General features: G+C 41.7%; 3 protein-coding genes across 10 annotated transcripts in view; all 3 read left to right on the forward strand.

Moving 5' to 3' along the window:
- pcnt (pericentrin) overlaps positions 1 to 10,160 on the forward strand; it is a 34,915-nt gene extending 24,755 nt beyond the window's left edge. For 4 of the 5 annotated variants that reach the window (XM_030443738.1, XM_030443739.1, XM_030443740.1 and 1 more), the window contains 18 exons: positions 96 to 1,124; positions 2,365 to 2,535; positions 2,693 to 2,882; positions 2,979 to 3,313; positions 3,429 to 3,531; positions 3,676 to 3,848; positions 3,937 to 4,212; positions 4,319 to 4,470; positions 4,650 to 4,779; positions 5,206 to 5,997; positions 6,119 to 6,307; positions 6,413 to 6,631; positions 6,824 to 7,050; positions 7,135 to 7,214; positions 7,306 to 7,447; positions 7,533 to 7,660; positions 8,911 to 9,060; positions 9,671 to 10,160. In XM_030443738.1, the coding sequence (XP_030299598.1) occupies positions 96 to 1,124; positions 2,365 to 2,535; positions 2,693 to 2,882; positions 2,979 to 3,313; positions 3,429 to 3,531; positions 3,676 to 3,848; positions 3,937 to 4,212; positions 4,319 to 4,470; positions 4,650 to 4,779; positions 5,206 to 5,997; positions 6,119 to 6,307; positions 6,413 to 6,631; positions 6,824 to 7,050; positions 7,135 to 7,214; positions 7,306 to 7,447; positions 7,533 to 7,660; positions 8,911 to 9,060; positions 9,671 to 9,714 (4,530 nt within the window). In that variant the 3' untranslated portion in view covers positions 9,715 to 10,160. The remainder of the gene's footprint in view (positions 1 to 95; positions 1,125 to 2,364; positions 2,536 to 2,692; positions 2,883 to 2,978; positions 3,314 to 3,428; positions 3,532 to 3,675; positions 3,849 to 3,936; positions 4,213 to 4,318; positions 4,471 to 4,649; positions 4,780 to 5,205; positions 5,998 to 6,118; positions 6,308 to 6,412; positions 6,632 to 6,823; positions 7,051 to 7,134; positions 7,215 to 7,305; positions 7,448 to 7,532; positions 7,661 to 8,910; positions 9,061 to 9,670) is intronic. The other variant, XM_030443741.1, reaches the window with a different exon arrangement.
- A 1,401-nt stretch (positions 10,161 to 11,561) lies between these two features.
- senp2 (SUMO specific peptidase 2) lies at positions 11,562 to 19,377 on the forward strand. 3 transcript variants are annotated; one of them, XM_030443772.1, is made up of 17 exons: positions 11,562 to 11,894; positions 13,112 to 13,173; positions 13,258 to 13,370; positions 14,044 to 14,110; positions 14,228 to 14,309; positions 14,426 to 14,600; positions 15,129 to 15,235; positions 15,360 to 15,442; positions 15,624 to 15,672; positions 15,778 to 15,850; positions 15,939 to 16,094; positions 16,173 to 16,304; positions 17,457 to 17,681; positions 17,784 to 17,863; positions 17,958 to 18,042; positions 18,134 to 18,229; positions 18,355 to 19,377. In XM_030443772.1, the coding sequence occupies exons 1-17, from the start codon at positions 11,716 to 11,718 to the stop codon at positions 18,415 to 18,417; spliced, it is 1,827 nt and encodes a 608-aa protein (XP_030299632.1). In that variant the 5' UTR covers positions 11,562 to 11,715; the 3' UTR covers positions 18,418 to 19,377. The 3 variants fall into 3 exon arrangements, with proteins under 3 accessions (XP_030299632.1, XP_030299633.1, XP_030299634.1); XM_030443773.1 differs by having other exon boundaries at positions 15,951 to 16,094; XM_030443774.1 differs by having other exon boundaries at positions 15,954 to 16,094.
- Positions 19,378 to 20,222: 845 nt separating this feature from the next.
- LOC115597652 (transformer-2 protein homolog alpha-like) lies at positions 20,223 to 24,164 on the forward strand. 2 transcript variants are annotated; one of them, XM_030443797.1, is made up of 8 exons: positions 20,223 to 20,414; positions 21,677 to 21,810; positions 21,913 to 22,087; positions 22,226 to 22,414; positions 22,778 to 22,893; positions 23,012 to 23,191; positions 23,348 to 23,418; positions 23,629 to 24,164. In XM_030443797.1, exons 1-8 carry the CDS (start codon positions 20,382 to 20,384, stop codon positions 23,637 to 23,639), a joined length of 909 nt encoding a protein of 302 aa, XP_030299657.1. In that variant the 5' UTR covers positions 20,223 to 20,381; the 3' UTR covers positions 23,640 to 24,164. The 2 variants fall into 2 exon arrangements, with proteins under 2 accessions (XP_030299657.1, XP_030299658.1); XM_030443798.1 differs by having other exon boundaries at positions 21,913 to 22,078.
- Positions 24,165 to 24,719: the final 555 nt, after the last annotated feature.

The following is a 24,719-nucleotide window of genomic DNA, read 5'->3' on the forward strand; positions in this document are numbered from 1 at the left end:
ATACATGTTGACACTGTGGAAGTTCCCGTAGTTGATGAGGCCACGATGAAAAATGTTTTTGTTTGTTTAATTGTTTTGATCTTTCTGACAAACAGGTTTTGGAGGCTGAGCTCGAGGACCTGCATTCGCAGGTGGAACACCTTCAGTCTGAAATCATGAGAGTGCGTGAGGACAAACAGGAAGAAGAGGAGCGTCTTCATGAGGTCATTAGCACGCTGCAGGCAGAGCTCGCCACCTTAGGCCCTAACCTACACGAAGTGAGCGACTCTCAAGACGGTGACAGCATCAACCCCTCGCCAGCTCCAAGCCCAGAACCTCACCACTTCATCACCATCCAGGAACAAGAGAGGAGGGGAGGGCCCAACAGCCTGAAGCAAGAACTCAGTCTGACTCATTCGACCTCAACTCATACCGTTCGATCTCGTCTGAAAGCCCTTCAGAGTCAGCTGGATACGGTGGTGGCAGAGAAAGAAGGACTGGAGCGTTTACTGCTCACCCAGGAGGAGGAGTACAGAGGACATGGGGAGGAGTTCGGAAAGAGGCTGAAAGCTGAGCGAGAGAGGGCAGATAAACTTCAAGATCTCCTCGCCGATAAAGAAGCTGAGCTGGAGGAGGTCAAAACCCAGATAGAAGAGGAGAGGGAGAAGAAGAAACTATCTGAAGAGGAGATTGACAGTTGCAGAATTAAAGCTGAGGAGCTGAGCACCATGCATGAGAAAAACGCCCACCTCAACTCTCTGATTACAGAACTCCAAGAGAAAGAACAAGGGAGGGTAACCGAGATCCAGACTCTAAAAACAAAGGAGCAGGAGATGAAATTAGAAATGGAAGTCCTCCGAGAAACCAGTCTCACCCTTGAGAGACAGGTCCAGGAGGTAAGAGCCGAGGTGGTGGACATGGAGGAGCTGGTTGCAGAGGAAAGGGCGAAGACTAAAACCCTTAAGATTGTAAAGGGAGAGCTTTTTGCTGAAAGGGAGGCGCTGAGGAGGAGGGAGGGGCAACTCCAGGAGGAAATTGAAAGGCTCAGGCAGGAGGCGATTTCACTGAGAGCTTGTATCCAGGACCTGACGGTTCAGCACAATGAGAGGGAAACCAGTCAAGAAGAGGCTCAAAAGGAAGTACTGGTGAGTGTCAGATAAAAGGTTAACAGTTGTTGTCACTGTTAAAAGCACAAACAAATGTAAACCAAAACCACAACAGTGCAACCTCATCATTTTCCAGTTGAATGATGCCTCTTTAGTAAAGGTAATGTGTATCTAGAAAGTATCTAGGTTTGTTGGTGTTAAAATGTTGGTTCACATAACACATTTGGGTTTTCTTAACCTGCCAGTGTGAGCAGCAGATGTTTGTGAACACACCGTCTGTTTCAACCACGGAATTGAACAAGCAAAATCCCTCAGACTCGCTAAACGGTTATGATTAATTCTAAATCATTCACGTCTTCTTGCAAATTCAGCATTGAATGCAACACATTAAGTTGTTTTTTCCTTTTGTTAGATGTAACAGTATGCCGAGGGATCGTTGTACCTTCCTGTTTGTTTTTGTACACACTGATTCAACTGATTTAATCATTTAGACCAAATTAGACAACATTTTATTGACAGTTTGGTGGCAGTCTGGGTTTTTACTCACCAATATAATTCAGATAACTTGGATAAACCTGCTTCAACAGGCCCCATATCTGCAGAGGAAATACCTTGCTGCTGCTTTGCTGCTAGTGTACAGCTGTACCAGCAGCTGCAGCAAGACCACATCTGGTTACAGTTAACTGCCGTAACACGTCATCACAGCGTCAGTCCCGAGACGGCAGAATCTTACTAACACAGAGGAAGTGACATTGAAATGAGGAAGCAGGAGGAAAATCTTTGTTAGCCGTTGTTTTGTTTTAAAGCTCTGATGCACTTTATTTTTAATTCCTTTACGTCCTTTCCTGGGAGGATGCGGTAAGAAGAAGTTGTGGTTCTTACAATCCAGGAATGCACAAAGGCTTTAGGGCATATGTTCGGCTGCTGCACGTCTTTGTAATCTGATCTGGTTTAAATGAGTTCATCGTTGTTTTTAGCAAATGTAGCCATTGTAATAGGGTACTTAAGAGGTATCAAGCCGTAGACCTAAAAGACTGCATCAGGTTTAAAAACGTACAACATAAAAACGTACGTGTTCTTCGTTAAATCTCTGTTTAGACCGCAAAGCAAGTTATCTGATTCTGCTCTTGTGTAAACAGTAGCAGGAGATTGTTCCCAGACAGGAAACTTTTGAACAAAATCAAACTGATATGTGCATGCAGGGTTTTGATTTTAAGTCTAGCTATTCATGCTCTATGTTGATTCTAGCTGCTAAACAGAATGTGTCTCTTCCTTTCAGACCCATGCTGAGGTCACCCTGGCTAAAGCAGACACTGCCTTAAGACAGAAGGAGGCTGAGCTCGCCAAACTGAGATTAGAGCATCAGACTCTGCAGGCGGAGCTGACTGCGGTGAAACAAGGTCTGAGTACCAGCACAGAAAGAGCCGAAAAACTACATGAGGAAGGACAGGTGGGAATATTAGACAACTAAGTACAGAAAATCATATATAAGTTGTGTTTTTGTGTAGAGATCCGGTGTTTGTTGTGAGATTTGAAAATGTGCCAGTGCTGGATTAATTCTGTGAATGAAAGCTGGGTTTTAATGTCACATATTTCTGTCCTATCAGACCAAAGAGCGTGCCCTGGTCAACTTGGAGACTGATAACCAGCGGCTGAAGGCAGAGCTTCGAGCTCTACAAGAAGACCTGGCTGTACAGGAAGAGGAACTGGCCTATCAGAAGAGAGAACTACAGCAGCTCAGACAACACTGTCACGAGCAGGACACACACCCTCACAAACAACGATACCCACAGAAGGGTGAGAACTTAATATTGCTTTAAACATGCAAGATTATGGCATAACAACAGAAATGTATTCTCATAATGACATTTTTTTATTTCCTTCATCTGTCAGATATTTCTCACAGAGCTTTTGAGGAGGCTGTGAGCATCTCTCGTGATGAAGCCTCTCTGAGCTCTCCAGAGGTTTTAAGGAGACTCGAATGCTCCGAGGACAGAATCCCAGAGCGATTCCACGCTTCTGTTCTCGGCTCTCGGCTCTCTGAGATCAGCGCTCTGAACAGCACGGGCCTGGATCTTCCCCACGTCAAGACCTCTCCCAGGGTTGTGATGGACTCCCCACACTCCAGGACCATCACACCAGATCCAGTCACACAGAGTACCCACTCCCCAGGCTCTGTGTCAGTCTCTGACAACTTCTCCATGATTGACTCACTGGACACTGACAGAGTATGTGGTCTAACACTTCCATAAATGCTACTGTTTTGGGCGTTTTGTAAGAACGTTTTTGTCTTTTCCTTGGTTCAGATGTGTTTAAATATTCCGTCAAACTTTTTTTTCATAGGTGCGTGAACTGGAAGGACTTGACATAACGGCGCCTCCATCTCCTCTTGACTCCACCTCCTCCATGTCAGCACCAGAATGGGCCAGTGATGGATATGGCAGCAGTGAGTATTTCCACACTGAGCTCGAGTGTTGTCTGTGACAACTCTGTGTCTGGTTTTGGTCTTTTTCTGAACTTTGATAATACAAAAAAGTAGAATATCACCAGACCTTTCTAATTAACCTTTTCCTGATCTCTTGTGCGTCAGATGTGAGTTCAGAATTGGGTGCAAGGCTGCGAGTGGAGCTGGAACAGACTGAAAGGCTGGATGCTCAGTTTGTTGAGTATCTCCGCTGCCGAGGAATTAACCCCACAGCTAACACAGATAGTGCTGCAGGCAGTATGAGTTACAGTGATGACCTGCTGTCACCTGAGCTTCAGGTATGCTTTATTTATATTTAGCAGTGATTTTGTTTATTTGACAGCAAGCTTGATTTCACTCAGTTTCTTTTTCTCTGTCTTTTCACAGGGTCTGTTGAAGAAGGTGTATCAAGAAAGCTGCCGGATTCTCACCTTGTCCCAGCGGCGTACCACTTCCTCAACCCATCCTCACCTCTCGGACTTGAAGGCCTTCTCGTTGAGTCAGACACAGCATCATTCTGAAGAAAGCTCAACCCTACTGGACCAAAGGGACAAATCATCCTCCAACCCCCCCATGAGCTGGCAGCAGGAGAAGAGAGCACTGCAGGAGACTGTGATCGCTCTCCGAGAGCTGCTCTGTCGGATGGCTCAGAGACACACACAAGTGAGTTTCCGTGATTTCAAAAGACTTCCCATTCTTCCAGTGAAATTGTTATTTATATTGGTTCTATTCAGTATCTGAGCTGATCACGTTCTCCTTTCTCTCTCAGACTGACTACAGAGGCGATGATGAGTGGCACAGAGATCAGTTTAGTGTGCAAGTTGAAGCCCACCTGAGGGCTGAGCTTGAGGAGAGCCAGAAACAACTGAAATGTGCTCATGACGCTCAGCAAGAGCAAAAGAACAAAATGCAGTCACTGAGGTATTCTAGCACACCATCTCCACAACTTGGCGTGTTATACAAAAACAGACACTGTCTATTTTCAGTCATCGGGTGAAATCAGCTATTTGTTCTTCTTCACCATGTTTCTGTCACACACTGCTTTCATATAAGACAACCACAAGGGATAAAGAGTAACAATAGGATTGTGCTTTCCTTAGGCTGGCTGTGGAAGAGTGTGAAGAAGCTATGAGGAGGGAGCAGACCAGAGTCCAGGAGCTTCAGCAACAACTGGAGCAGGAGAGAGCTCTAAGTCTTCGCAAGGACAGAGAGGAGGACGAAAGGAGAGGGGTAAGATGAGGACTAAAAACACGCAAATGAGTATACCACGTATCCTCATATAAACGCTGGTATTCAGATAGTAACCTAATAGCAAGAGGCCAGCAAATACATTGATTTAATTACCTGTAGCAGACTACAGAAATTATGTTTTCATGCTCTTAATTTAGTAAAGTCATTCCTGATTAATGATAAGCTTCCCTCAACAAAACCCAACGTTTCTTCACATTAAAAGCCTACTTATAGTGGGAGATGGCAAGATTTTTCATGTGAAATCTTCTGAGGAAATGTGGGCTTGATTCTTTGCTATTGTGTACCATGATGCTTCCACAGTGTTTCCACACAAAAAAAATGTGAGGAATCCAGAGCATGTAACCAGAATGTACCTGAGCTTTCTTTTTAAAACTCTGAAAGATGACCTTCCTCTTTCCTCTCCAGGCATTGCAAGTATCCTCTGAGCAGCACAGGTCAGAGGTCATGGCTCTGAAGGGTCAGGTGGAGCAGGAGAGAGTGGCCTGCAGCAACCTCAAACAGGAGCTCCAGATTGAACGATCTCGCAGTGTGTTGTTGGAGAAGCGTGTAGAGGACATTCAGAAGGAGCTAGAAGATGAATGCCAACTCTGTGCTCACCAAAAAGAGCTCAACTTGCAAGAAAAGACTCATCTTGAGCGCCTACTTACCGAAGCAGAATCTCGCTCAGCAGAAATTCACTCTAAGCTCGCAGATGCTAACAGGAGGCTGGATGAAGAGAGAGACCGTTGCTCCAGGCAGGTGGAGGAACTCAACCGCAGACACAACGCGGATGCAGCCAGAGATCGGAAGTTCATCTCCGACATGCGCACCCAGCTAGAACAGGAGCGAAGGCAGGGGGAGGAGCTTGCATCTGTGATGGACAGACTGAGGGCTGAGCTACTGCAGAGCAAAAGGAAATGGGAAGAGGAGGAGAGAACGAGGAAGGAGGTGCTGCGGAGGGAGCAGGAGGCCGCCACCCGACATCGTGTAGCTATGGAGACCTTGAAGGAGCAGAAACAAGATGCCAGCCGTGCTTTGGAAGCTGAGCGAGAGCGGTCCAAGCGCCAAGAGGTGGAGCTAGCAGACCTGAAGGAGAGACTGCGACTTCTGAAGGACAAAGAGAGGGAGAGGGAGGAGCAGTGGGAGCGGGAGATGAGGAAGGCGAGGCAAGAGCAGATGGAGAGGGAGAGACGACAGGAGAGGACCAACAATAAACTGGTAAAATATCACAAACCTAGTTTCTATATTTCTTTCTATACCCACTACTTTTCCCAATGTTTTCACATTTATTTGATATAAATTTGAAGACGCAAACACGCTGCTTTATTTCTGACTTTAGTGCGAGTTGGAGTTGTTGAGGCAACAGGACCAGCAGCGCATGCAGGAGCTGCAGCGCACTCTGACAGAGCTGGAGAGAGAGGAGAGAGAGATGGCTGCTCAGAGGCTGTCTGGACAAACCACAGGGCAGCAACACAAGGCTGCACCTTCACACCATCTCCAGGCAGGAAGCACACAACAAAACCAGCAGGTACACAAGTGGTTATCACAACGTGCTATCATCACAGTTTGATGCATGTAAAGCCGTAAACTTACTCTGGACGATGTAAAATTGAACGTTCTTTTCTCTTCATAGATGCCGTCCATGCAGTCATCATCCAATTTGCTGGAAACTTTGTTGAAGGAGAACTCTGAGCTGACAGAGCGTGTGACATCACTGAGTCAGGAGAGAGCCACCCTCAAACACAGACTCACCTACCTGGAGCATGAGCTGCGGCGCACGGAGGATGAGCTCACCAAGGTCACGGCAGAAACTGAAAACAGACCCGTCTATGACGTGACCAGCAACAGTAAGGTCAGTAGAAGTCGTGTTCACTTGCACAATTTTGTTGTAAGAGAAATGAATGACATTTCTTTGCAACAGCTTTCCATGAAACGATTTTATGAGATGAATTACTACAGTAGATTCTATACTGGCACACCACCCTAATACATTTGGCCTTGTCTTTTGTAAGAAATAACCTACCCTCTGTTCATTGGCTTGCAGGTGCAGCGTTTGTATGAGCGTTACCTGCGGGCTGAGAGCTTCAGGAAAGCTCTGGTGTACCAGAAACGTTACCTGCTGTTGCTGCTGGGAGGTTTCCAGGAGTGTGAACAGGCCACACTTTGTCTCATCGCTCATATTGGGGCCCGGCCATCTCCCCCACTCTCCTCCCAGCGTCGACCCCTCGGACGATTTAGGGCTGCTGTAAGAGTCGTCATTGCTGTCTCAAGGTAGGGAGTATACAGGTTGTAAAGTTGTTAAAGTTGTCTATGACCTTGTGTATTGATAAAACTGATCATGCACTGTTTTTTCAGAATGAGATTCCTGACCAGGAAATGGCAAAGAGCGATCAGAAGGTTGTCTGTGTCTGGGACTGTCAATGGGCACACTTCAGGTTGGCTCAGTGAACACAATTTATGATCATGTGCATCACGTGACTGTGTGTGTATGAGTGGGTGGACTTTTAATCTGAATCTCTCTTCTAGGACCTAAAGTTGAAGTTTTGAGGCAACAACAACCAAGATTAAATTCTGCCTCACTGCCAAACAGAGACAGCAGCGGCGTCCACCGAGACACAGTGTCAGCCCTCGTCCCACCCACCAAATCACCCTTCAGGTTGCACCACAGGTTTGTCCCCCTTGCTATGAAAGACCAATCAAATTTAACGGGATTAAAGTAATTTTTCATCCCTGAGCTTTTCTTCTTTCCACAGGTCGTACTCCAGCACTAGTCAGGCCTCGGCGCATTCAGGAGGAACGTCTCAGGATCCAGAGCGATCGCTCACTGAGTATATCCACCATTTAGAGAAAGTCCAGCAGCGGCTGGTTGGAGCCAGGCAAGGTGAGCAGCATCAATTATACGTGGGGTGAAACAGGTGAAATTTGAGTTGAAAAACTTGAGTTGAATGAAACCAATGGTGAAGAAAAATGTTGGTGCAAACTGGAAACACTGGGTGTTATGTCAACACTGAGTTTATTCATCAGTTAAAGGATATGGGAACTGTCACTTCCTGGCTTTCATTGATTGCACTAAAACTTGCATGTTTGTTCTGAGCTTCATGCAGTTGGATCATGATTTACACTGGTGGTGGTACGCACAAAGTTTAAGGCTTCTTACTCTGACAAATTATCAATCATTATCACAACTTCTTGGGATCTGAATGCCTAATTGGAATAAAAGCGACTGATATCACACTGGGAGATGTTACAGGGCACTGGGTTAATGTTGTACAGCTCCTACGCCGAGATCAGACCACACTATATTAGCATGTAAATGGCCCAAATTAAAAAGAGCAGAAGCCACATCTGAGATTCACATTGTCCCGACCAGCATTTTAGATGTATTTTTCATGTCTACTTCTACATCACGCTCACAGATTTTGGCCCATAGGAGCCGGATCACTTCTCTGTGAACGGCACTGAAGTGTCAAAGTGAGAATTACGCCTTGTACTATTACACTTGCTGGGAAGGAAAAGGACACATCTGGTGGTGTGTAGTCATTAGGGATGGACAATTATATCAGCATCACCATCCTTGTCAGTTGATAAAGGCTTTAAAATGAAGGATCAACATCGCCCCGCTGGCTTTCATAATGTGCATGTGAGGCCAACCGTTGACCATATAGACCAAGAGAATAGGAGTAGGAATAATTGTTTAAATGTTTATTTCACTACAGGAGAGACGTGATGTTTTCTGCAAAAATGTCGGAAAAAATATGTGCATTTGGCCAAAACTAGTTGGAAACGTCTATCAGCAAAAATCCAATACCATGCATCCCTATCTGCCATGTCTCTCGGCCAAGTCATGCAAGAATGTAGACAATGAATGACTAATCTGACACAGTGACAATATCAAAGAACAACAATATTGTGTAGTCTGATCCCAGCATTGGAAGCCTGTCTCCTAATTTGGTCGCTCGTTTTCCAGGAAGTGTTTTTCATTCATCTGAGAAACATTGACAGAAAATGCTGTGATGCTGTTTAGAGCTCAGGACAACAGAATTTATTGATTGCCGGCCTTCAACACTTCCTGCAAAACAGCATGTTATTAAATCCCACAAAACCTGTGTGCTCTATCATCTCCCAACCTAGTAAGCAAGACTCGTTTAGCCCCCAAAGAGGAAAGGAGGATACAGTCAGCCTGTTCCCCTGATATGATTGGTTATCGGCAGCGCTGGCTGCAGGAGAATAGCACGTGGCTGTACCTGAGCTGCTTGTCGCCCCTTTACCTGAACAGTCCAGGTGAGTGTGAGTGTAACATACTCACTCCGCCAAACGACAAGGCAGCACAACGCACCTCTCGGGATGGGCACTGCTTTGTCACACAGCGCACAAAACGGTGACACTCTAGTCTCGAATATAAAAGCCTGCAGGTTTCTGATCCTCCTGTGTTTATGTTCATTCGTGTTAAAGCCTAAAGCATGTGAGATTATAACTTTACATAGATTTTAATTTGGCTTGATATTTAAAGAAGTTTTCTTGTCATGAAGGGCATTCAGTTGTCTGAAATGGGTCAAGCTCATTCTTTGTAGTGATTACCTACAAAGCTTGTTTTTACCAATACAGACATGAAGTGAAACTGGTTGTCTTCATGGGGGAGAAGGGATTAATTTAATCTAATGATGAGGGAGATTCTGCTGACATGCATTTACATGACTTCATATTTACTGTTGTGTTAGATTGCTTCAGGTGTTCAGGCTGTTGGCAGTAGTAGCAGATATTCACCAATGAGTGATGCAAAATGCAGAGTTGTCTTAATACCAACTCTCAAGTGTATTATGTTTACAAGATCTGCAAAAAAAAAGATTTCCTCCACCTTGTCTGATGTTTTTGTGTTTGTGTGTCCTCTCAGGTTCATCTGTTCTCCAGCCCGATCCGAAGTTGTTTGAGCACTGAAAGAATGAATGTCTCCATATCAGAACTGTCCGCGCCTTACATGTGTAGAAATCTGTAAAAAGGAAGATATCACACGTGCTGAATTATTTGATGAGATGTGATTTTTAGAATAATATAAATTATTTTTCAATGTTTTCTATTGTAATTTTTCTATTCTCTGTACTTGAGTATTTTGAAGGTCCCTCTTGGATTGTTGCGAGAACAAACGCTTGTCATTATTTTAAATGTTTAATTTTCTACTAATGTTTTTTACCCTTTTAAACTACTGTATATAAATAGGACTGATGTTCATTGTACATGTGTCCCAATTTGCACTGGTTTTATACTGAAAATTCATCACGCACATTAGCTAGTGTGTTTTTGCATAAAGGTGGACCATATGTGTTTTTGTATTATCTATGTTTCTACCATAAAGTTGATAAATATTTTAAATGTGTGCTAACAAACCAGACTTGGTTTATTTTTTTGGCTGTCATGGGGTATCTGTCATTTTTGCACGATGATGCAACTTATTTATTCAACTTTATTAAAGTCAATTGAGTTTGACTTTGTACAGTAAATTCAGAAGTCACAATGTCTAAGGGGGTGTTTTGCACAGTGTATGGGATCAACCCACTGAACATAAATCGCTTTTAAAATAATATCATGTAAACAATAACAAAATATCTGCAGAACAGAACAAAAGACATTAAACAATGACCAGGCTCATTCAGATCAATCACAGAATGTGACATTTATAGTTAAGATATAAACACTTTTTCTCTATTTTGTTTGCATTAATGGAATAATTTCTTTCTAGATGAAAAACCTCTTAATGCCTTTGTGATTCTTTGTGCATATAATAACTCTTGATTAGTCTGTCCTTTTCATATGTCCATTTAAGTGAGATTTATGAATTTTTGGTAACCAAATTTCCACCAAGAAAAGTACAAAAAGTGCACAAAAGGCTCGTTAAAGGTAAAAATACTTCCATGTCAAATTTTAAGCTATTAAAGGACAAGTTCACCCCAAAAAATTTAAATGGTGTTGCAGCATTCTCCCAAACAACTGAAGTAAATGGACTGTAAATGTCCAAAAAAGGAAACTGGGAATAAACATTAAAATGGGCTCCCAGCAATGCATATGTCATAATCCTAGTCTCTGAAAGCCCAGGTGTCCCAAATTGAAATTGAAACCCTTTTTAAAACTGAAGTCTTTGAGTGTATCCTGTCTGAAGTGCATACATTTGACACGTCAAGGGTGCAAATAATGTTTTTTCAAATCAATTTTGGGTGAACTTATCCTATAAGTAGAACATTCGACTGGTAAATCTGATCTAGACAGTCAAATTTTTTACTTAAATTTTTAGATATTTGACTATTTCATAATTTTATTTTTTTTCTGTAAGGCTTTACTTGTCATCTTTTTCTGAATTTTTCTTTTATTGGTTTATTTTAATTGACACGCTGTGATTATACGTTTTTTGCTTGTTTTAAACAGTCAGTTAAATCCTTGACAATAGCCTATATATATATATATATATATATATATATATATATATATATTATAGCCTATTGAGACCTCTCCTCACCTTTATCATACAGTTACTGGGATGTTAACTGTTATTACGTAACCAACACTTGACATTTGAGCGGCTCAGCGGCGGCCAATGACATTCTGATCTGCCACTGACGCTCTTCACCGTCTTGCTCAGGGGTCCGTCCGTTTATTACAAACGCTGAAGCCGATTGTTGTCTTTCCGCCATTTCTTGCGTCAATTTCAGTTGTACGGTAGAACCCCGCCCGCTCGGGCTGCCCAGACGACTAAACCGTTCGCAGTTGAGTAAAACGTCAACACCGAGTGACGCACTTCCGTCGCGTTTTCAGCACAGCGCTGCTAACGGGAAGCTAACCCAGTGGTAGCCTGGTGTGTCGTAGATCGTTGTGTGTCACCTTATCAGCGGTAAAATAGTCCTGGACCGCGTAGAAGACCCCGTTACACTTTTCTCGTATTTGTCTGGGATGTATGGATGGGTAGTTGACGGAATCTCGTCGCTGTTTGAGCCCGTTAGGGGGCGAAACCCCAGCGAGTGTCCCGGGAAAGGTAACATTAGCGAGGAGGAACCCACGCTACCTGGCGTGAAAGCGGGTGCACAGCGGCAGGAGACCCCCGGCAGACCGGCTAAACGGAACTACCAGAGGTCGGTAGGATAAAGGCGGATAAAAACTGTGTTTATACTCTGTGAAGCTCTTCAATAATAGTAGTTAAACTATCGGCAGACAGCCACATCCCTCAGATATGTGTTGGTGGTGTAGGTTGTTCTGTTATTGTGATATTGACAGTGTTAGCTTAAACTGTTCTTTTCATACAAACCGTGTTTCAGTTAATGTTTAAACTCCCCTAATTAAGAAATATTTAACTTGAAACTCCCCATATGCTCTTTGAAGGCACCATCAGCCACTCAGGTGTAATGTGTGGGCTTCCTAAAACACCTAGCTGACAGTGCAGGCAAAATAACAGCCCCTATAGAAATCATTAGCTGAAGGCTATGAAGTTTAGTTTTTGTTTGAACAGCTATAGAGAGGTCTTGATTTGAAGGCTGTAGTTCATGGTACACTAGTCCTGTATTGTAATGTGAGAGGTGTGAGTTATATATATTTATACATATGCAGACAAAACATTTTTTGTGCGGTATGCCATTACCAATGTTTAATATACTTCATTTTTTAAAGCTCAAACTAGTTTGACTAGTTGATTTTAATCAGTAAGTAGGTATTTTGTTAGAGCCCGACTGATATATTGGTCAGCAAATAGCCTATATCGGGAGCTGCGATGATTTGTCCAATATGTGACAACTGTTTGTGTAAAGAGATTATAATTCAGAAATGGAAGCTTGTGACAGTTAGCCATTGTTAAATTCTCAGTAAAGTTTGATATTCAATGTTAGTACCTTCATCAACTCCAAAACTTGAATAACTGTTGTGCATCAATTTTTGTAATACTGATACTAAAATAAGTTACAAAGTCTTTACAAATTACTTTCGGTCAGACCAAACAAGATGTTTCAATTAGGACTTGTATTGTTATTCTTATTACGTATTATATTTCCCAAACATTTTACTAGACACACTTTATACTTCATTCAGATTACTTGTGAAAATTCTTAGCGTCAGCCTCAAAGACCATAAGGTTGAATTGACACCTCTCTAAAACTACTTGAAGCTTATAACGTTCATGACGGTTGGTTTAATTGCAGAACTGTTGTATAGGACTGAATTCATTTTAGGAAGAACTGGAGCAGTAATACTCATAACATGTGTATTGTTATGAATATTACATATAAACATATTGTGTTGCTGAGGGATGTTATGATATTCGACATATCATCCATCTTAAACCTTGCTTTTCCTGTTACAGTGTTGATGTTGCAGATGGTGTTTGCCAAAGTGACCCGGTAGAGGTGAAAAGACGCAGACGAGGTTTGCATTTTAAAAAAATTTATAAATCCAAAAATCTTCCATGTATGAAGAAGGTTTGTTGACATGTGGTGTCCTGTGTGTCAGATGTAGTCATTAGCTTTGTGAAGAAGACTGTGGCCGGAGTAGCGGGTCTGCTCAGGCTGCGGAAGCCCCTGCCGACCAGGTGTGAGAATCCCAGGCATTATGAAGAGACACAGGTTCGTGCTACAACTCCCTCTGTTAGACGTGGATTACAAAACTGGGTGCAGGGACAGTTGAAGAGTACTGAACATTTTGGATCAATATTCTTGTTTAGACTTTGTACTAAATGCTTCCTGTGTAATCTGACCACGAGTGAACCGTTCTAAATAGAGGTGTGTTACACCCAAAATGCACTCAGGACACATTTGGGAATGTTACTGTTTTTTATGTGCAGTGAAGCATGAATGTAACTGTCAAGCTTTTTTAAATATCCACCTATTCACCTTTGTAGTTTTGCATATGCTAAAAACAAACCTGCAAAAACAAATGTGGACACAGCTCATTTGCCTGCACCAAACAACCCAGACCGGTTTTTGAAGGTTGTATGTACAGTAAAACATGAAGCTGTGTTTTTTTTTCTGTTTTGCATCAATCAGATTCCTAAATGTAATATCAAATCTGATCCCAATCGGTTGATTAAGTCGCGTTTGACACACGTTATGAGAATGTGTGATTAACAAGGCGATCTAGACAAAATATGTATCTATTTTGACACAAAACACCATGTTTAAGCAAAGTTGTTCTGACATTTACATTACTTTGGACAATTCGAACTGCTGTTAGCAAGTAGTTGAGGCGACTTCAGGATGATGCATTTTAATGAATCTTGCATATCCTCTGTTGTTCCAGCCGGTTACTCTGATGGGAATAGATGAGCTCCAAACCTCATGGCTGAACAGTACTGAGTGGAAAATGAGTAAGTGAGGACTGCGATTATTGCTGGACTGTATTTATGTCACTTTTTCCTACACACTGTGTAGCCCTCTCATCCTAATCCTCCTCTTTATGTGGTTGATTTTGTTTTTTTCCGCAGGTAAACCAGTGGGTGGAATGAATGAGAGGGGTGTTAAGAATCCCTTTCAGAGCACTTCACCTCCTTTAATGAGGAAGTACAGGCAAGTGATCCACTTTCACGGTTTAGTTTCCTTCACTCACCCAGTTTGGTGTAGATATCAGTGTCGCCTTTTTGTCAATGCTCACTTGTTAATGTGCATAACCTCTTTGTATTCAGTGGGACAGGGCTGTCTGCAGGGCTCCCTGACAGGGGGAAGGACAGAGAGAGGAGAGGCTCTCTTCAGCTGCTGCCCTCCAGACCTGCTCTGAGGACTGGAACTGCTATCTCTGATCCAACCTGCAATGGCTTTGGACAACACCGCTGCTACAAGCCCAGTCTTACTGTCGAGGAGGTAAGATTATCAATTATTTGGCAAAGATGCTTTATAATTCTGCCTCATCTGCGTTCATGCTTTTGTACAATTTTTAGATTTTTGGACTCTGACATTTCTCTACTGCTATAAGAGGGAACACTTGTGAGAAGAAAAAATTATATATATACATTTTTAAATAAATTTGAAGCCCAAACAATACTGTATTTTTCTGGCTTAAATGCAGATCCCTTAGATTTGTTTTTGAAAGTTTCCAGCTTGCTTGTAATGGAAGTCCACATTATCGATTGGCAGTCTGTCAAAGAATCTGAGGCACTCTGATGACAATAAAAATCCTTGTCAGTACTTTCCTGTAGACAAACTACGTACTGCTGACACTGTTTCTTAATAACCTCAAACCTAGCGAGGCATTTCTTAACTGCTGTTAGTATTCTTCGCACCTAGTGTAGTTTGAAGTTATATTTACCAAGAGAATCACCTCATGGCACCTTTACTCATGCTTTAACACTTGGCTGTGTGAGTTATTATGTATTGGTGTTCTCCCTTTAGACCATTAAGCAGAACAATAAGGAGCACTACAGGCGCTTGCTGGAGATGGTATCAGAGAAATACAGCAAAACCCAACCACTACCTTTCAACCTAACAAAACCGCAAGAGTGAGTATAACCCCAGTCTTCGTGTGGCGTTTTGAGAAATTGCATAAAGATCTGTTTAGTAACACACCCGTGTACACGAGCTGATTAGTTTGATGAGTCTGATTTTGCTTCTTTTGTTTCTCAGTGAGTCGCTGTCACAGCGTGATCCCAAAACTGCTGCTTTAGGAAAAGCCTTTGAATCCGTGCCCAGGAAGACAGCACACACAGGTAATAACTGTAATTACCTCCTACTTGTTTTGGCCATCGTTTAATAGGTTTAAGTGAATTCCATTAGCAGATCCCTTTTCAGATTACACGGTCAGCTGATTCAGACTAGACTGAAATATGTCCAGTAAACGTGTTCTGACGAATCTGCTCTGCTCAACTGACACTTGTCTTTTTTCAACAGCTGCCCCAAGTGTGTTTACATGGAGAAATGGAACTACAACCAAGGACAGGTTGGTATAATACATCCATGTATATGTGTGTGTGTGTGTGTGTGTGTGTGTCATTTACATTGATGAACTGATTATTTTAATAACTTGCATATGGTTCATCCTCAGATGGGGTAGTTTGACCTTTAGCAAGTCATTCAGTGGAGCCTTTGAGGACACACAACCTGCTAGATGTGCAAAGGTATTCTTTTCCTCTGGCTCTCCAATAACATGTCAAAGCATTAAGTTATAATTTTAGGTGGAAACGCAGATGTATTCTGTAATGTCAGCCTATGTTGCAGCAGAAACAGGCAGCGGATTTGGACCTTTCTACAGAAGTAGCTACACGTCTCAATATAGTGGACAGAGAGACTCCTGCTGTCGTCCCTGACGCACACACAGCACATACAAGACACACCGATGAGGACATACCTCGGCTGAGCAAGGTGTGTTTGTCAGGAATGACTTGCAGTGTTGAAGAAACATTTTCTGTTATTTGATGTATGTATTGTCTTTGTGTGTAGGAGATGGCAGCAGAAGTGAGCTGTGCCCTGGCTCAGAGCGATCCCAACCTTGTTCTGAGTGCCGCTTTCAAACTTCGCATCACACAGAGAGACCTCGCCACACTGCAGGAGGGTGGTTGGCTCAACGATGAGGTAAGAGTGTAAAGACAGTTTTTTTACTAAGTTAATTATGGGTGTGTTTATTTTTTTTTTACTTAAATTTATTTATTTATTTCTGTGAAATACAATCCGCTTTGGAGACACTCAAATATATGTCATTAAAAAAGATATAGATGCATCAAACACTGTTAAATAGATAACGTAGACTATGCCCATTTATGTCCATGTCACTGGCAACTTACTGTATCATACATATACTGTATGTAAGGCATGGCAATTATCTTACTCTTATCGTGCTCTTCAAGGTGTGTATGTCACTAAATTGTCTAAAGTAGGCTTTCCCAAGCGTGCTCTGTGGGGAATCTGCAAGGACCAGGAATGGTTTTAATGTCTTTTATGTTAAATGAGCTGGAAGCTATTGCCCTTGCAGCCTGAAATCATATGCAGACAGATTAGCTGCCAAATATAGTGAAGGGTTGGGAGCCAAATTCAATCAGAAATTGTAATTGCTTCCTTAGATACATCCGCCTTCTCCTGTCGGTCTTCATAGGCACGTCGTTTGAAACATGTTGTTGCTGCCATCTTATGTAATTATAATAAGAATCACAATAAACACTTTTTCTCACACCAAGTCTCCTTCTTTAGAGAAGACTATTCTTGTACAAAATCTGTCATATTCCTGTACAGTTTCTATGCAAGTGTTTCATGGTGTTTGTAGTGCTGCTTCCCACGAAAATGCAGACCATCATAAAAAAAAAAAGCTCATGCCACCTACTTCTTCACGAACAGCGGGTTTATTTAATCATCTCTGTGTGAATTGTCAGTGCTTCACATACCAGAAAAGGTCTCTTTGGCAGTAGTAGCAGCTATTGTGCCCAGCAGCCTCGGAAACAAAGTTTGTTGAGTGACTTGCTTTCTTAAATTAGCAACACACAATGTGGTTAATACAAGTGTGATGCTCCATGTGAGCATTCCTTTTACAGTTCTATTTATACACTAGTGTGTCGAAGACAACAGTGAGTTAGTCTCTGTATATATATTAGATAATCTTTTAAGTCGATTCATCAATACATTTCTCTTAAGCAAATTGTTGAAGAATCAGTCAAGTGTTCTTGCAGTTGTTTTAAGGAACCATTGTGAACGTGTGTTATGTTCCCCCTTCCTTTTTTGTTTCCTCTAACAAAGGTGATAAACTTCTACCTTTCCCTGGTCATGGAGCGGTGCTCTGGTGAAGCAGCAGCATTAAAGGTCTACTCGTTCAGCACCTTCTTCTTCCCTAAGCTGTGGGGTGGAGGAGGCGGGCAGGCGGGAGGACACACTGCGGTGAAGCGTTGGACCAAGGCTGTCGACCTTTTCCTCTACGACCTCGTCCTGGTCCCTCTGCACCTGGGCGTCCACTGGGCACTGGCTGTGAGTCACACCTACAGCGACTGTTGATTTACTATTCGTCACCATGTCATCTTCCTACTTTTTAACCATTCCCCTCTCTCACTCTCACTCCTCTCATTCCAGGTGATTGATTTTAAGTCAAAGACAGTGAAGTCGTATGACTCAATGGGGCAGAGACACGACGACATCTGTAGTCTTTTACTGTGAGTCCTTATTATGTTTTTAAGCTTCAGTTATCTGTTCATTTTAAATGCTTTTTCTGACAATTGAGCGGCATTATTGTGCATTATTTTCCAGACTCTACCTTAAAGAGGAGCACAAAGCAAAGAAAGGCAGAGAACTGGACAGTGCCAAATGGACTGTTGGAAGTTTCAGGGCTACTGTAAGTCAAACGGAAATGAATGACGCATCGCTAAATTGGATTGATTTTCACTCTGAGATTAATGTTTTGCATACTGTTCATGCCTCTATAGGAGATTCCCCAGCAGAAAAATGGCAGTGATTGTGGTGTTTTTGCCTGTAAATATGCTGACTATATTGCAAAAGGAAGGCCTCTCACCTTTAAACAGGTATATACTTTATATTCACCTGATATACTATTGACACTTTCAAATTGTACCTTTTTTTACATTTTTTTTTTTTTTACAACATTATTAAAGAAAACTAAACATAACATTTGCCTCTTTCTCTACAGTGCCACATGCCTCTCTTCAGGAAGTTAATGATTTGGGAAATTCTCAATCAGAAGCTGCTGTAGAGGGTTGCAACGATCTCAATTAAAGGCCTAACAACAGGGACTTTCTCAATGGGAGCAGCACCTGTGTACAGTAACTACATGTTGAAGATAAAGAAATTAACGGGCCAAAGAAGTGGAGTTCGCTGACTGAGATCTAACCCAGTCTGGCTGTTCTGATCTGGAGAAATCAAACACTAGTCTTAAGAGTCGATTATGTCCCTTTCCCTGTTAGGGACATATTAACATTTTGTAATCTCTGAGTTGTAATTGGAGACGTTATAAGTGTATGTCTTACACAAGCTTTGGCACTACTGACTGAATGGCTTCTCTTTTTTTTTTTCATCTGACTTTTGATTGTTGTTTTACTGTTTGAAGTTCTGCCTGAAGTGCCTTCAGCCCTCTGACACTGAGCTCAACTTAGACCATGCGTTTAAGTATTTTGGGAAATTGCTACATCACATATAACGCCATTGTATCTTCATTGAATTAGATTGTTACAGGTCAGTATTTCTTGGTGTAATTTGTCTGTTCCCCTCATTTATAATCAAGAGTGGACAGCAACTAACAACACTTCTATTTAGAAAAGACACTCAAAAATGATAATCAGAATACCTCTTTTCCCATTCCCCCTTTTTTTTTTTCAGAACAAAAATGCATGGTCGAGCGCTTATAGTATGTTTGTTTGCTGTTATTTATGACTTGACTGGGTGAGAAAGTTGTTTTTGTAATGTGTGTATAGATTGTTTGTCCTCTATGAGTGGAGCATTAATAGTTTTTTGCTCACATGTAACAAGGCGCTGTTAGGTCTGTGAATCTTTTCCATGAGCATACTGCAAGAGGCTATTTAGGGCTATTTACATTGACTTACAGTATAGTGTACTGCACAGAAAACTACTGTTCACACATGCATGTTTGAGTTCATGCTTTGAAAATGTGATTTTTTTTTTTCCCCCCTGTAATAAAGTATTTCATTTTTTAAAATTGGAGTTTGATATACCACTGTAAAAGAACAAAAAGTTCATCTGGAGGAAGATATATTACTTTAACTTGTCACATTTACCTCAGTATTACATCACAATATATTACTACTTGGTGGTACATCAGGGAATGTAATTCATCAGTCATGCAACCAAACAGTATAACTTCCTGTATTGATTAGGTAATTTAAACAGATAAAGTGTCATAACTGAAAAGTTTATGGTATAATGTTTCACCTCTCGCTCCTTATAGCACTAATACTACTACATTAAAGCTTTAACACAGAAAAAAACAAATAATCTACTCTATTATATAGAGTAGTTAACCTATCGTAAAAGCTCTTTCTGTAAATACTAAGTGTTTTATACATACAAGAAATGCAGTTAAATCGGATTGTTGGAATATAGGCTCCAGTAGCAATGGAAAATATTTAAGGGATAAGGTCACACAAAAATGTTAATAATCTACTTACCCCCATACCAATAGAAAGTCAGGTGAGGTTTCATCGCCCAAAAAGTATTTCTGGAGCCTCACAACACAACATAGATCCAAAGACTTGGATTAATACTCCTAATAACCTGCCACGGTATGGAGCCATTTGATTTTATTGTTTCTTTTCAGACTTTTTGGTTTTTCTTCCCCAAAACTACATAGTGCACCTTTAAATATAGTGAGGAAAACAACCAACATATCGATTTTGATCACTCAACAATACCGATTATTTTTACACAATTTATTTGGCGTTTGAATGCCTACGTTTGTGACAGTTAAAAGCATTTCCAGGTTTTAGTTGATGTTAGCGGAAGTATAGAAATGCGTATGCTTTTATTTTGGACATTAAACCGGAACAGGAAGTTGGCCGCTCGTAGCTGTGCAACAGTCACCCGTCTGCTCAGATCAAACCGGTTCGTTTTGCGATAAACTCAGCATGCGATTAAGTTAAATCGGTCGTAAGAGGCAGTCGTACCACTTTGTTTTTAACACATCTCCTGTTTAGTTAGACTAATATGAGCGACAACGAGAAAGATTACGCGGAGCAGGTGAGTTGTGATCAGCGGTTGTAGATTAAGGAAATATCAAGTGCAAAGACATTGAGCTAGCTAATGTTAGCTAGTTAGTTAGCTAGCTAGCTTTGCTGTTTACAGCGTTTGCAATTTTGAAAAGTGGCCTCAAACCGTAGAGAAGTCTGTCCTATATGAGACTAATCTTAGCGTTTTTGTGAGTAACCAGAAGAGTACCTATGTATCGTAGCTATCTATTTTAACATGCAACAACAGCCTTAACGTTAGCTAGCTGCAACATGCGGCCCACAAAGCCTAACAGATGTGGCGGCCGCCTGGCCATGGCACGTTACTTTCATTTTTACCGCTAATTTGTTACTTACCGTGTACGTAACGTTAATTACTGAAATATAGACTCTGGGTGTTAACATTAAATATTGACTAATTACTAGTCAATATTTATCATACCCATTTGATTTTCAGCTTTGTATCGTAACATAGCACGCTAGTTGAGGACCGATCAAGACCATAAAGCTAACATACAAACATGTACTCAGCTAATCGATGTTGATTTTTCTGGTTTTGCTGTTTTTATATATGTACATTTTTGGTTCTTACAGAAACCAACATGCCTTATCACCCTTGTTTGTTCTTTGTTAAGGTTGAGGTTGGAAGAAAGAAAAACGCGGAAGAAGTTTCAGATGCGAAGTTTTTTAAATTTGAAGCTGATGGTGTTGATGCATGCTAATGTGTTGGATGCTGAAAAGAAGCGATCAAGATCTGTCCCCACTACTAGTGTTGTAATGGCAGATGGTAAATGGGGGAAGAGGAGGAAAAAAGACGTCTAAATGTCAAACAGAAGAAAGAAGAAGTGATGGGTTGTTTTGAAGTAATGAAGTTAAAGAAGTTATGAAGTTAAGCTCAGAAGTTTACCAGGGTATGAGTAATTTCCTAACAGCCTGCCATGTTATTACTCTATTTCATACTTTCTTTCTATAAAGCATGCACGATTATTTTCCTCTCTGTCTCAGACACATAACTGGTCAATCTCTCCGTACCTTATTGTGCAATCTGCATTTCAGCTAAAGTAATTTCTACCTGATATTATTGTTGCAATGTGTTAACTTCTCTGATCAAATTTTTTAATATTAAGTGTCAAACCTTTTAAACTCCAAATTGTCATGAACTCTCTCTGAAAGAGGCACACAGAGGGCACGCGCAGTCACCCCCTGGCCTTCTTTTCTTGTTGTGCACTCACTTGGCTGTATAGTGTTTCTTACCTCTGTGTCTGGTCTGTCCAGGACTCGCGGCCTGGCTCGAGGAGTGGGTCCCCTCGGGGATCGGCACACTCACCCAGCCGCTCACCGGTACGCTCCAAAGATGGCTCCCGTCATTCGAGGTCGAGATCTCGCTCTCGATCCAGGTCAAAATCAAGGTAAGAAGGGTTGCTGTTGTCACAAGCATATGAAAAAAAATGTTTTACTTCAGGCAGCCTCTTGTGGACTCCAAGACTACAGTTCTCAATGTCAATCCTCAGGTCCCGTTCCCACCGAAGTTCACGCAGGCACCACTCCCGCTCTCGTTCCCGCTCCCACTCTCACCGGCGCCACTCCAGGAGCCGTTCTCGTAGCTGGGAATATCGCAGACGAAGGAGCCACAGCCGATCCCCAATGTCAAATCGTCGCAGACACATTGGCAACCGGGTGAGTAATGTGAGGCACTTTTTTCAATACAAAATACAACATTTTTTTGTGTTCCTTCAACTGTCAGTTCACTGGGCAGGGTTTGTTGCAATGACCTGTAATTTGCTCACATGATTTTTTACAATCCTCCTCTGTTTACTCTCACAGGCCAACCCAGACCCCAACAGCTGTCTGGGCGTGTTTGGACTGAGCCTGTACACCACTGAGAGGGATCTCAGAGAGGTTTTCTCTAAATACGGCCCGTTGAGCGACGTCAACATCGTGTATGACCAGCAGTCGCGTCGCTCAAGGGGCTTCGCCTTTGTCTACTTTGAAAACTCTGCGGACTCCAAGGAGGTTAGGAAGATGAGACAGATAATGCATTTTAAGATGTTACAATGTTGCCAATTACCACCAATTACAAAGCAAAACATTTTTATTACAAGTATTTGAAAAGTTTGGGGTTTTAACAGTTTAGAATGCAAATTTAAAATGCCACTTTGGGCTGTGGTAACTCTCTGATGGATGTTTGTTATTCTTTTTGGCAATTTGTGAAGTGAAAGCGTAGTCCAAGTCATACACAAGGCTCTGTATAAGTGCAGGTATTTGTCTGCAGTCTTTGTAATAAATCAGAATCAGGGCAAAGGTTAAACATGTAAACTATTCCATTATCACATGAGGTAATGAGACTAATTCTTACTGTGTTGTTGTGGGTTTAAGGCTAAGGAGCGTGCTAACGGAATGGAGCTTGATGGACGCAGGATCCGCGTGGATTTCTCCATCACCAAACGAGCCCACACTCCCACTCCAGGAATTTACATGGGACGTCCCACATAGTGAGTGTGTCTTTATCAGTGGTCTTTGTTTTTACTGTAGGGATCATTTCCATGAGCTACTGTGTGTGGTATCGTCCAATGTGTCACTAAAAACTTCTACTCCTGTGTTTTATTTTAGTGGTGGCGGCGGTGGTGGTGGCGGCGGCGGCAGTGGCAGCGGTGAGGGCCGTGCCAGCAGTGGTAGTTCATCGCGTCGCTCTTCGAGAGACTATGACAGAGGGTATGAACGAGGCTACGACAGAGGTTACGAACGTGATTATGATCGCTACGAGAGCCGAGACTACAAGTCATACAGCAGGTGAGTTCTTCACCCTTTTCCGTTGACCACCGCTACGGTTGTTACTATAATGGACTAGAACGATCAAGAAAAAATCGCATTGCTTTTATCCTGCTATTTGTGAACCTAACAGTGTCTAACATGACGACGGGTTGTGGTTTTGTTTATCCCCTACAGACGCAGATCTCCATCTCCTTACTACAGCAGAGGGTACCACTCACGGTCCCGATCACGGTCCTACTCGCCACGTACGTTTCTACCTAAATCACGTTTCTATGATTAGACCCCAGGGACTAGAATATATTTATTTAATTAGTTTACATAGAATTCATTTATGTAACCTTTAAACATGCTTTGTCACTGGAAAGTTTATATCATCCACAAAAACTTTAATTTATGTAGGATATATAAATCAAGTCTGGCACTTCATCTTACTTTGTTTTTTATTTTTTTCCCAGGTCACTACTGAGCAGCAAGAGAAGAGTCGATGACAAGTTCAGTGTTATACCTTGTCTTTTTATGCTTTTTGACTGGTTTTGATGTATCTAACAGGAACTCTGGTTTTGTTTGTGTGTAAAAGGTTTAAAACCAGAATTTATCGGATGTGTTTTAACCACATCTGAATGGCCATACAGTTGTGCACCGATAACGCATCACGTTTTCATCGGCCACATTTTCCCCTGGCTTTTATCAAAATTTGAAGTAATTTTTGGGCATCCCTGTTAAAGCTGTCAATCGGTGAATGAAAACACAACCTCTTTGACATCGGTAATTAAACGAAGGGCTGACTTTCCTCGACAGACTCTTCAGTGGCAGTTACATTACAATTTCTCAGTTTATTTGTACGTAGTTGGTTTCTTTAATTGTCAGCATCCTAGTTTTCTCTTTGAACTGTTTTAGACGCTATGTTTCTTTTTAATTGTGTGTTCTTTTTCTCTGGTGGAAAATGTTCTTTTTCTGGTTGTACATAAGCAATAAAAAAATTCTTGGGTCATTTGCTTTGTTGTTTATTAACATTGTAGTAGATTGTAATAGTCTTGTTGCAACGGATGCTCCAGATATTTTGCCATGAATTCCCATCAGACTTTCAATTTGTTTTGTTTTCAGAAATAAAATGTTACTGCTTGGATTTTATGCATACACCCTCTTTTGATGTGATCTTCTACAATGAAGCCCTGATAGCAAAATCTTTTACAGAACTAAGCAATTTCAAAACTCATTTAAATTTTGTTTAAAGTTGCAATCCATCCTGGAAACATAGAACAAGTGGTAATATTAGTCAGATACGAAATGGTCAGGTGATGTCCTTCAGGCTGCCTCTGTGATGCTGTGTTGAAGTCCAATAGGAAGATTTGCTTTCTCTGAACAGCAGTATGCAGCCCTCATGTTTTAGTGTTAAGATTTAAGTTTTGTCTTTACTGACAAGCAGACTGCGGTTACAAGATGAAGAAAGAGGTAAATACTATGTAATTGAATACAAATGTATAGTCTGAAGCAATTATATGAAGGTTTGTTTACACTACTACAATATGAATGCACTATGAGGAGA

Source organism: Sparus aurata, chromosome 16 (genome assembly GCF_900880675.1).
Source record: "Sparus aurata chromosome 16, fSpaAur1.1, whole genome shotgun sequence".
In the NCBI taxonomy this organism is placed as follows: Eukaryota; Metazoa; Chordata; class Actinopteri; order Spariformes; family Sparidae; genus Sparus; species Sparus aurata.

Coding starts and splice junctions, on each gene's coding strand:
- senp2 (XM_030443772.1), top strand. CDS start 11,716: ATGTATGGATGGGTAGTTGACGGAATCTCGTCGCTGTTTGAGCCCGTT. Junction 15,443..15,623: donor CAGGAAGACAGCACACACAG/GTAATAACTGTA, acceptor TTTTTTCAACAG/CTGCCCCAAGTGTGTTTACA. Junction 17,864..17,957: donor GACATCTGTAGTCTTTTACT/GTGAGTCCTTAT, acceptor ATTATTTTCCAG/ACTCTACCTTAAAGAGGAGC.
- LOC115597652 (XM_030443797.1), top strand. CDS start 20,382: ATGAGCGACAACGAGAAAGATTACGCGGAGCAG. Junction 22,088..22,225: donor TTGGCAACCGGGTGAGTAAT/GTGAGGCACTTT, acceptor TTACTCTCACAG/GCCAACCCAGACCCCAACAG. Junction 22,415..22,777: donor ACTCTGCGGACTCCAAGGAG/GTTAGGAAGATG, acceptor TGTGGGTTTAAG/GCTAAGGAGCGTGCTAACGG.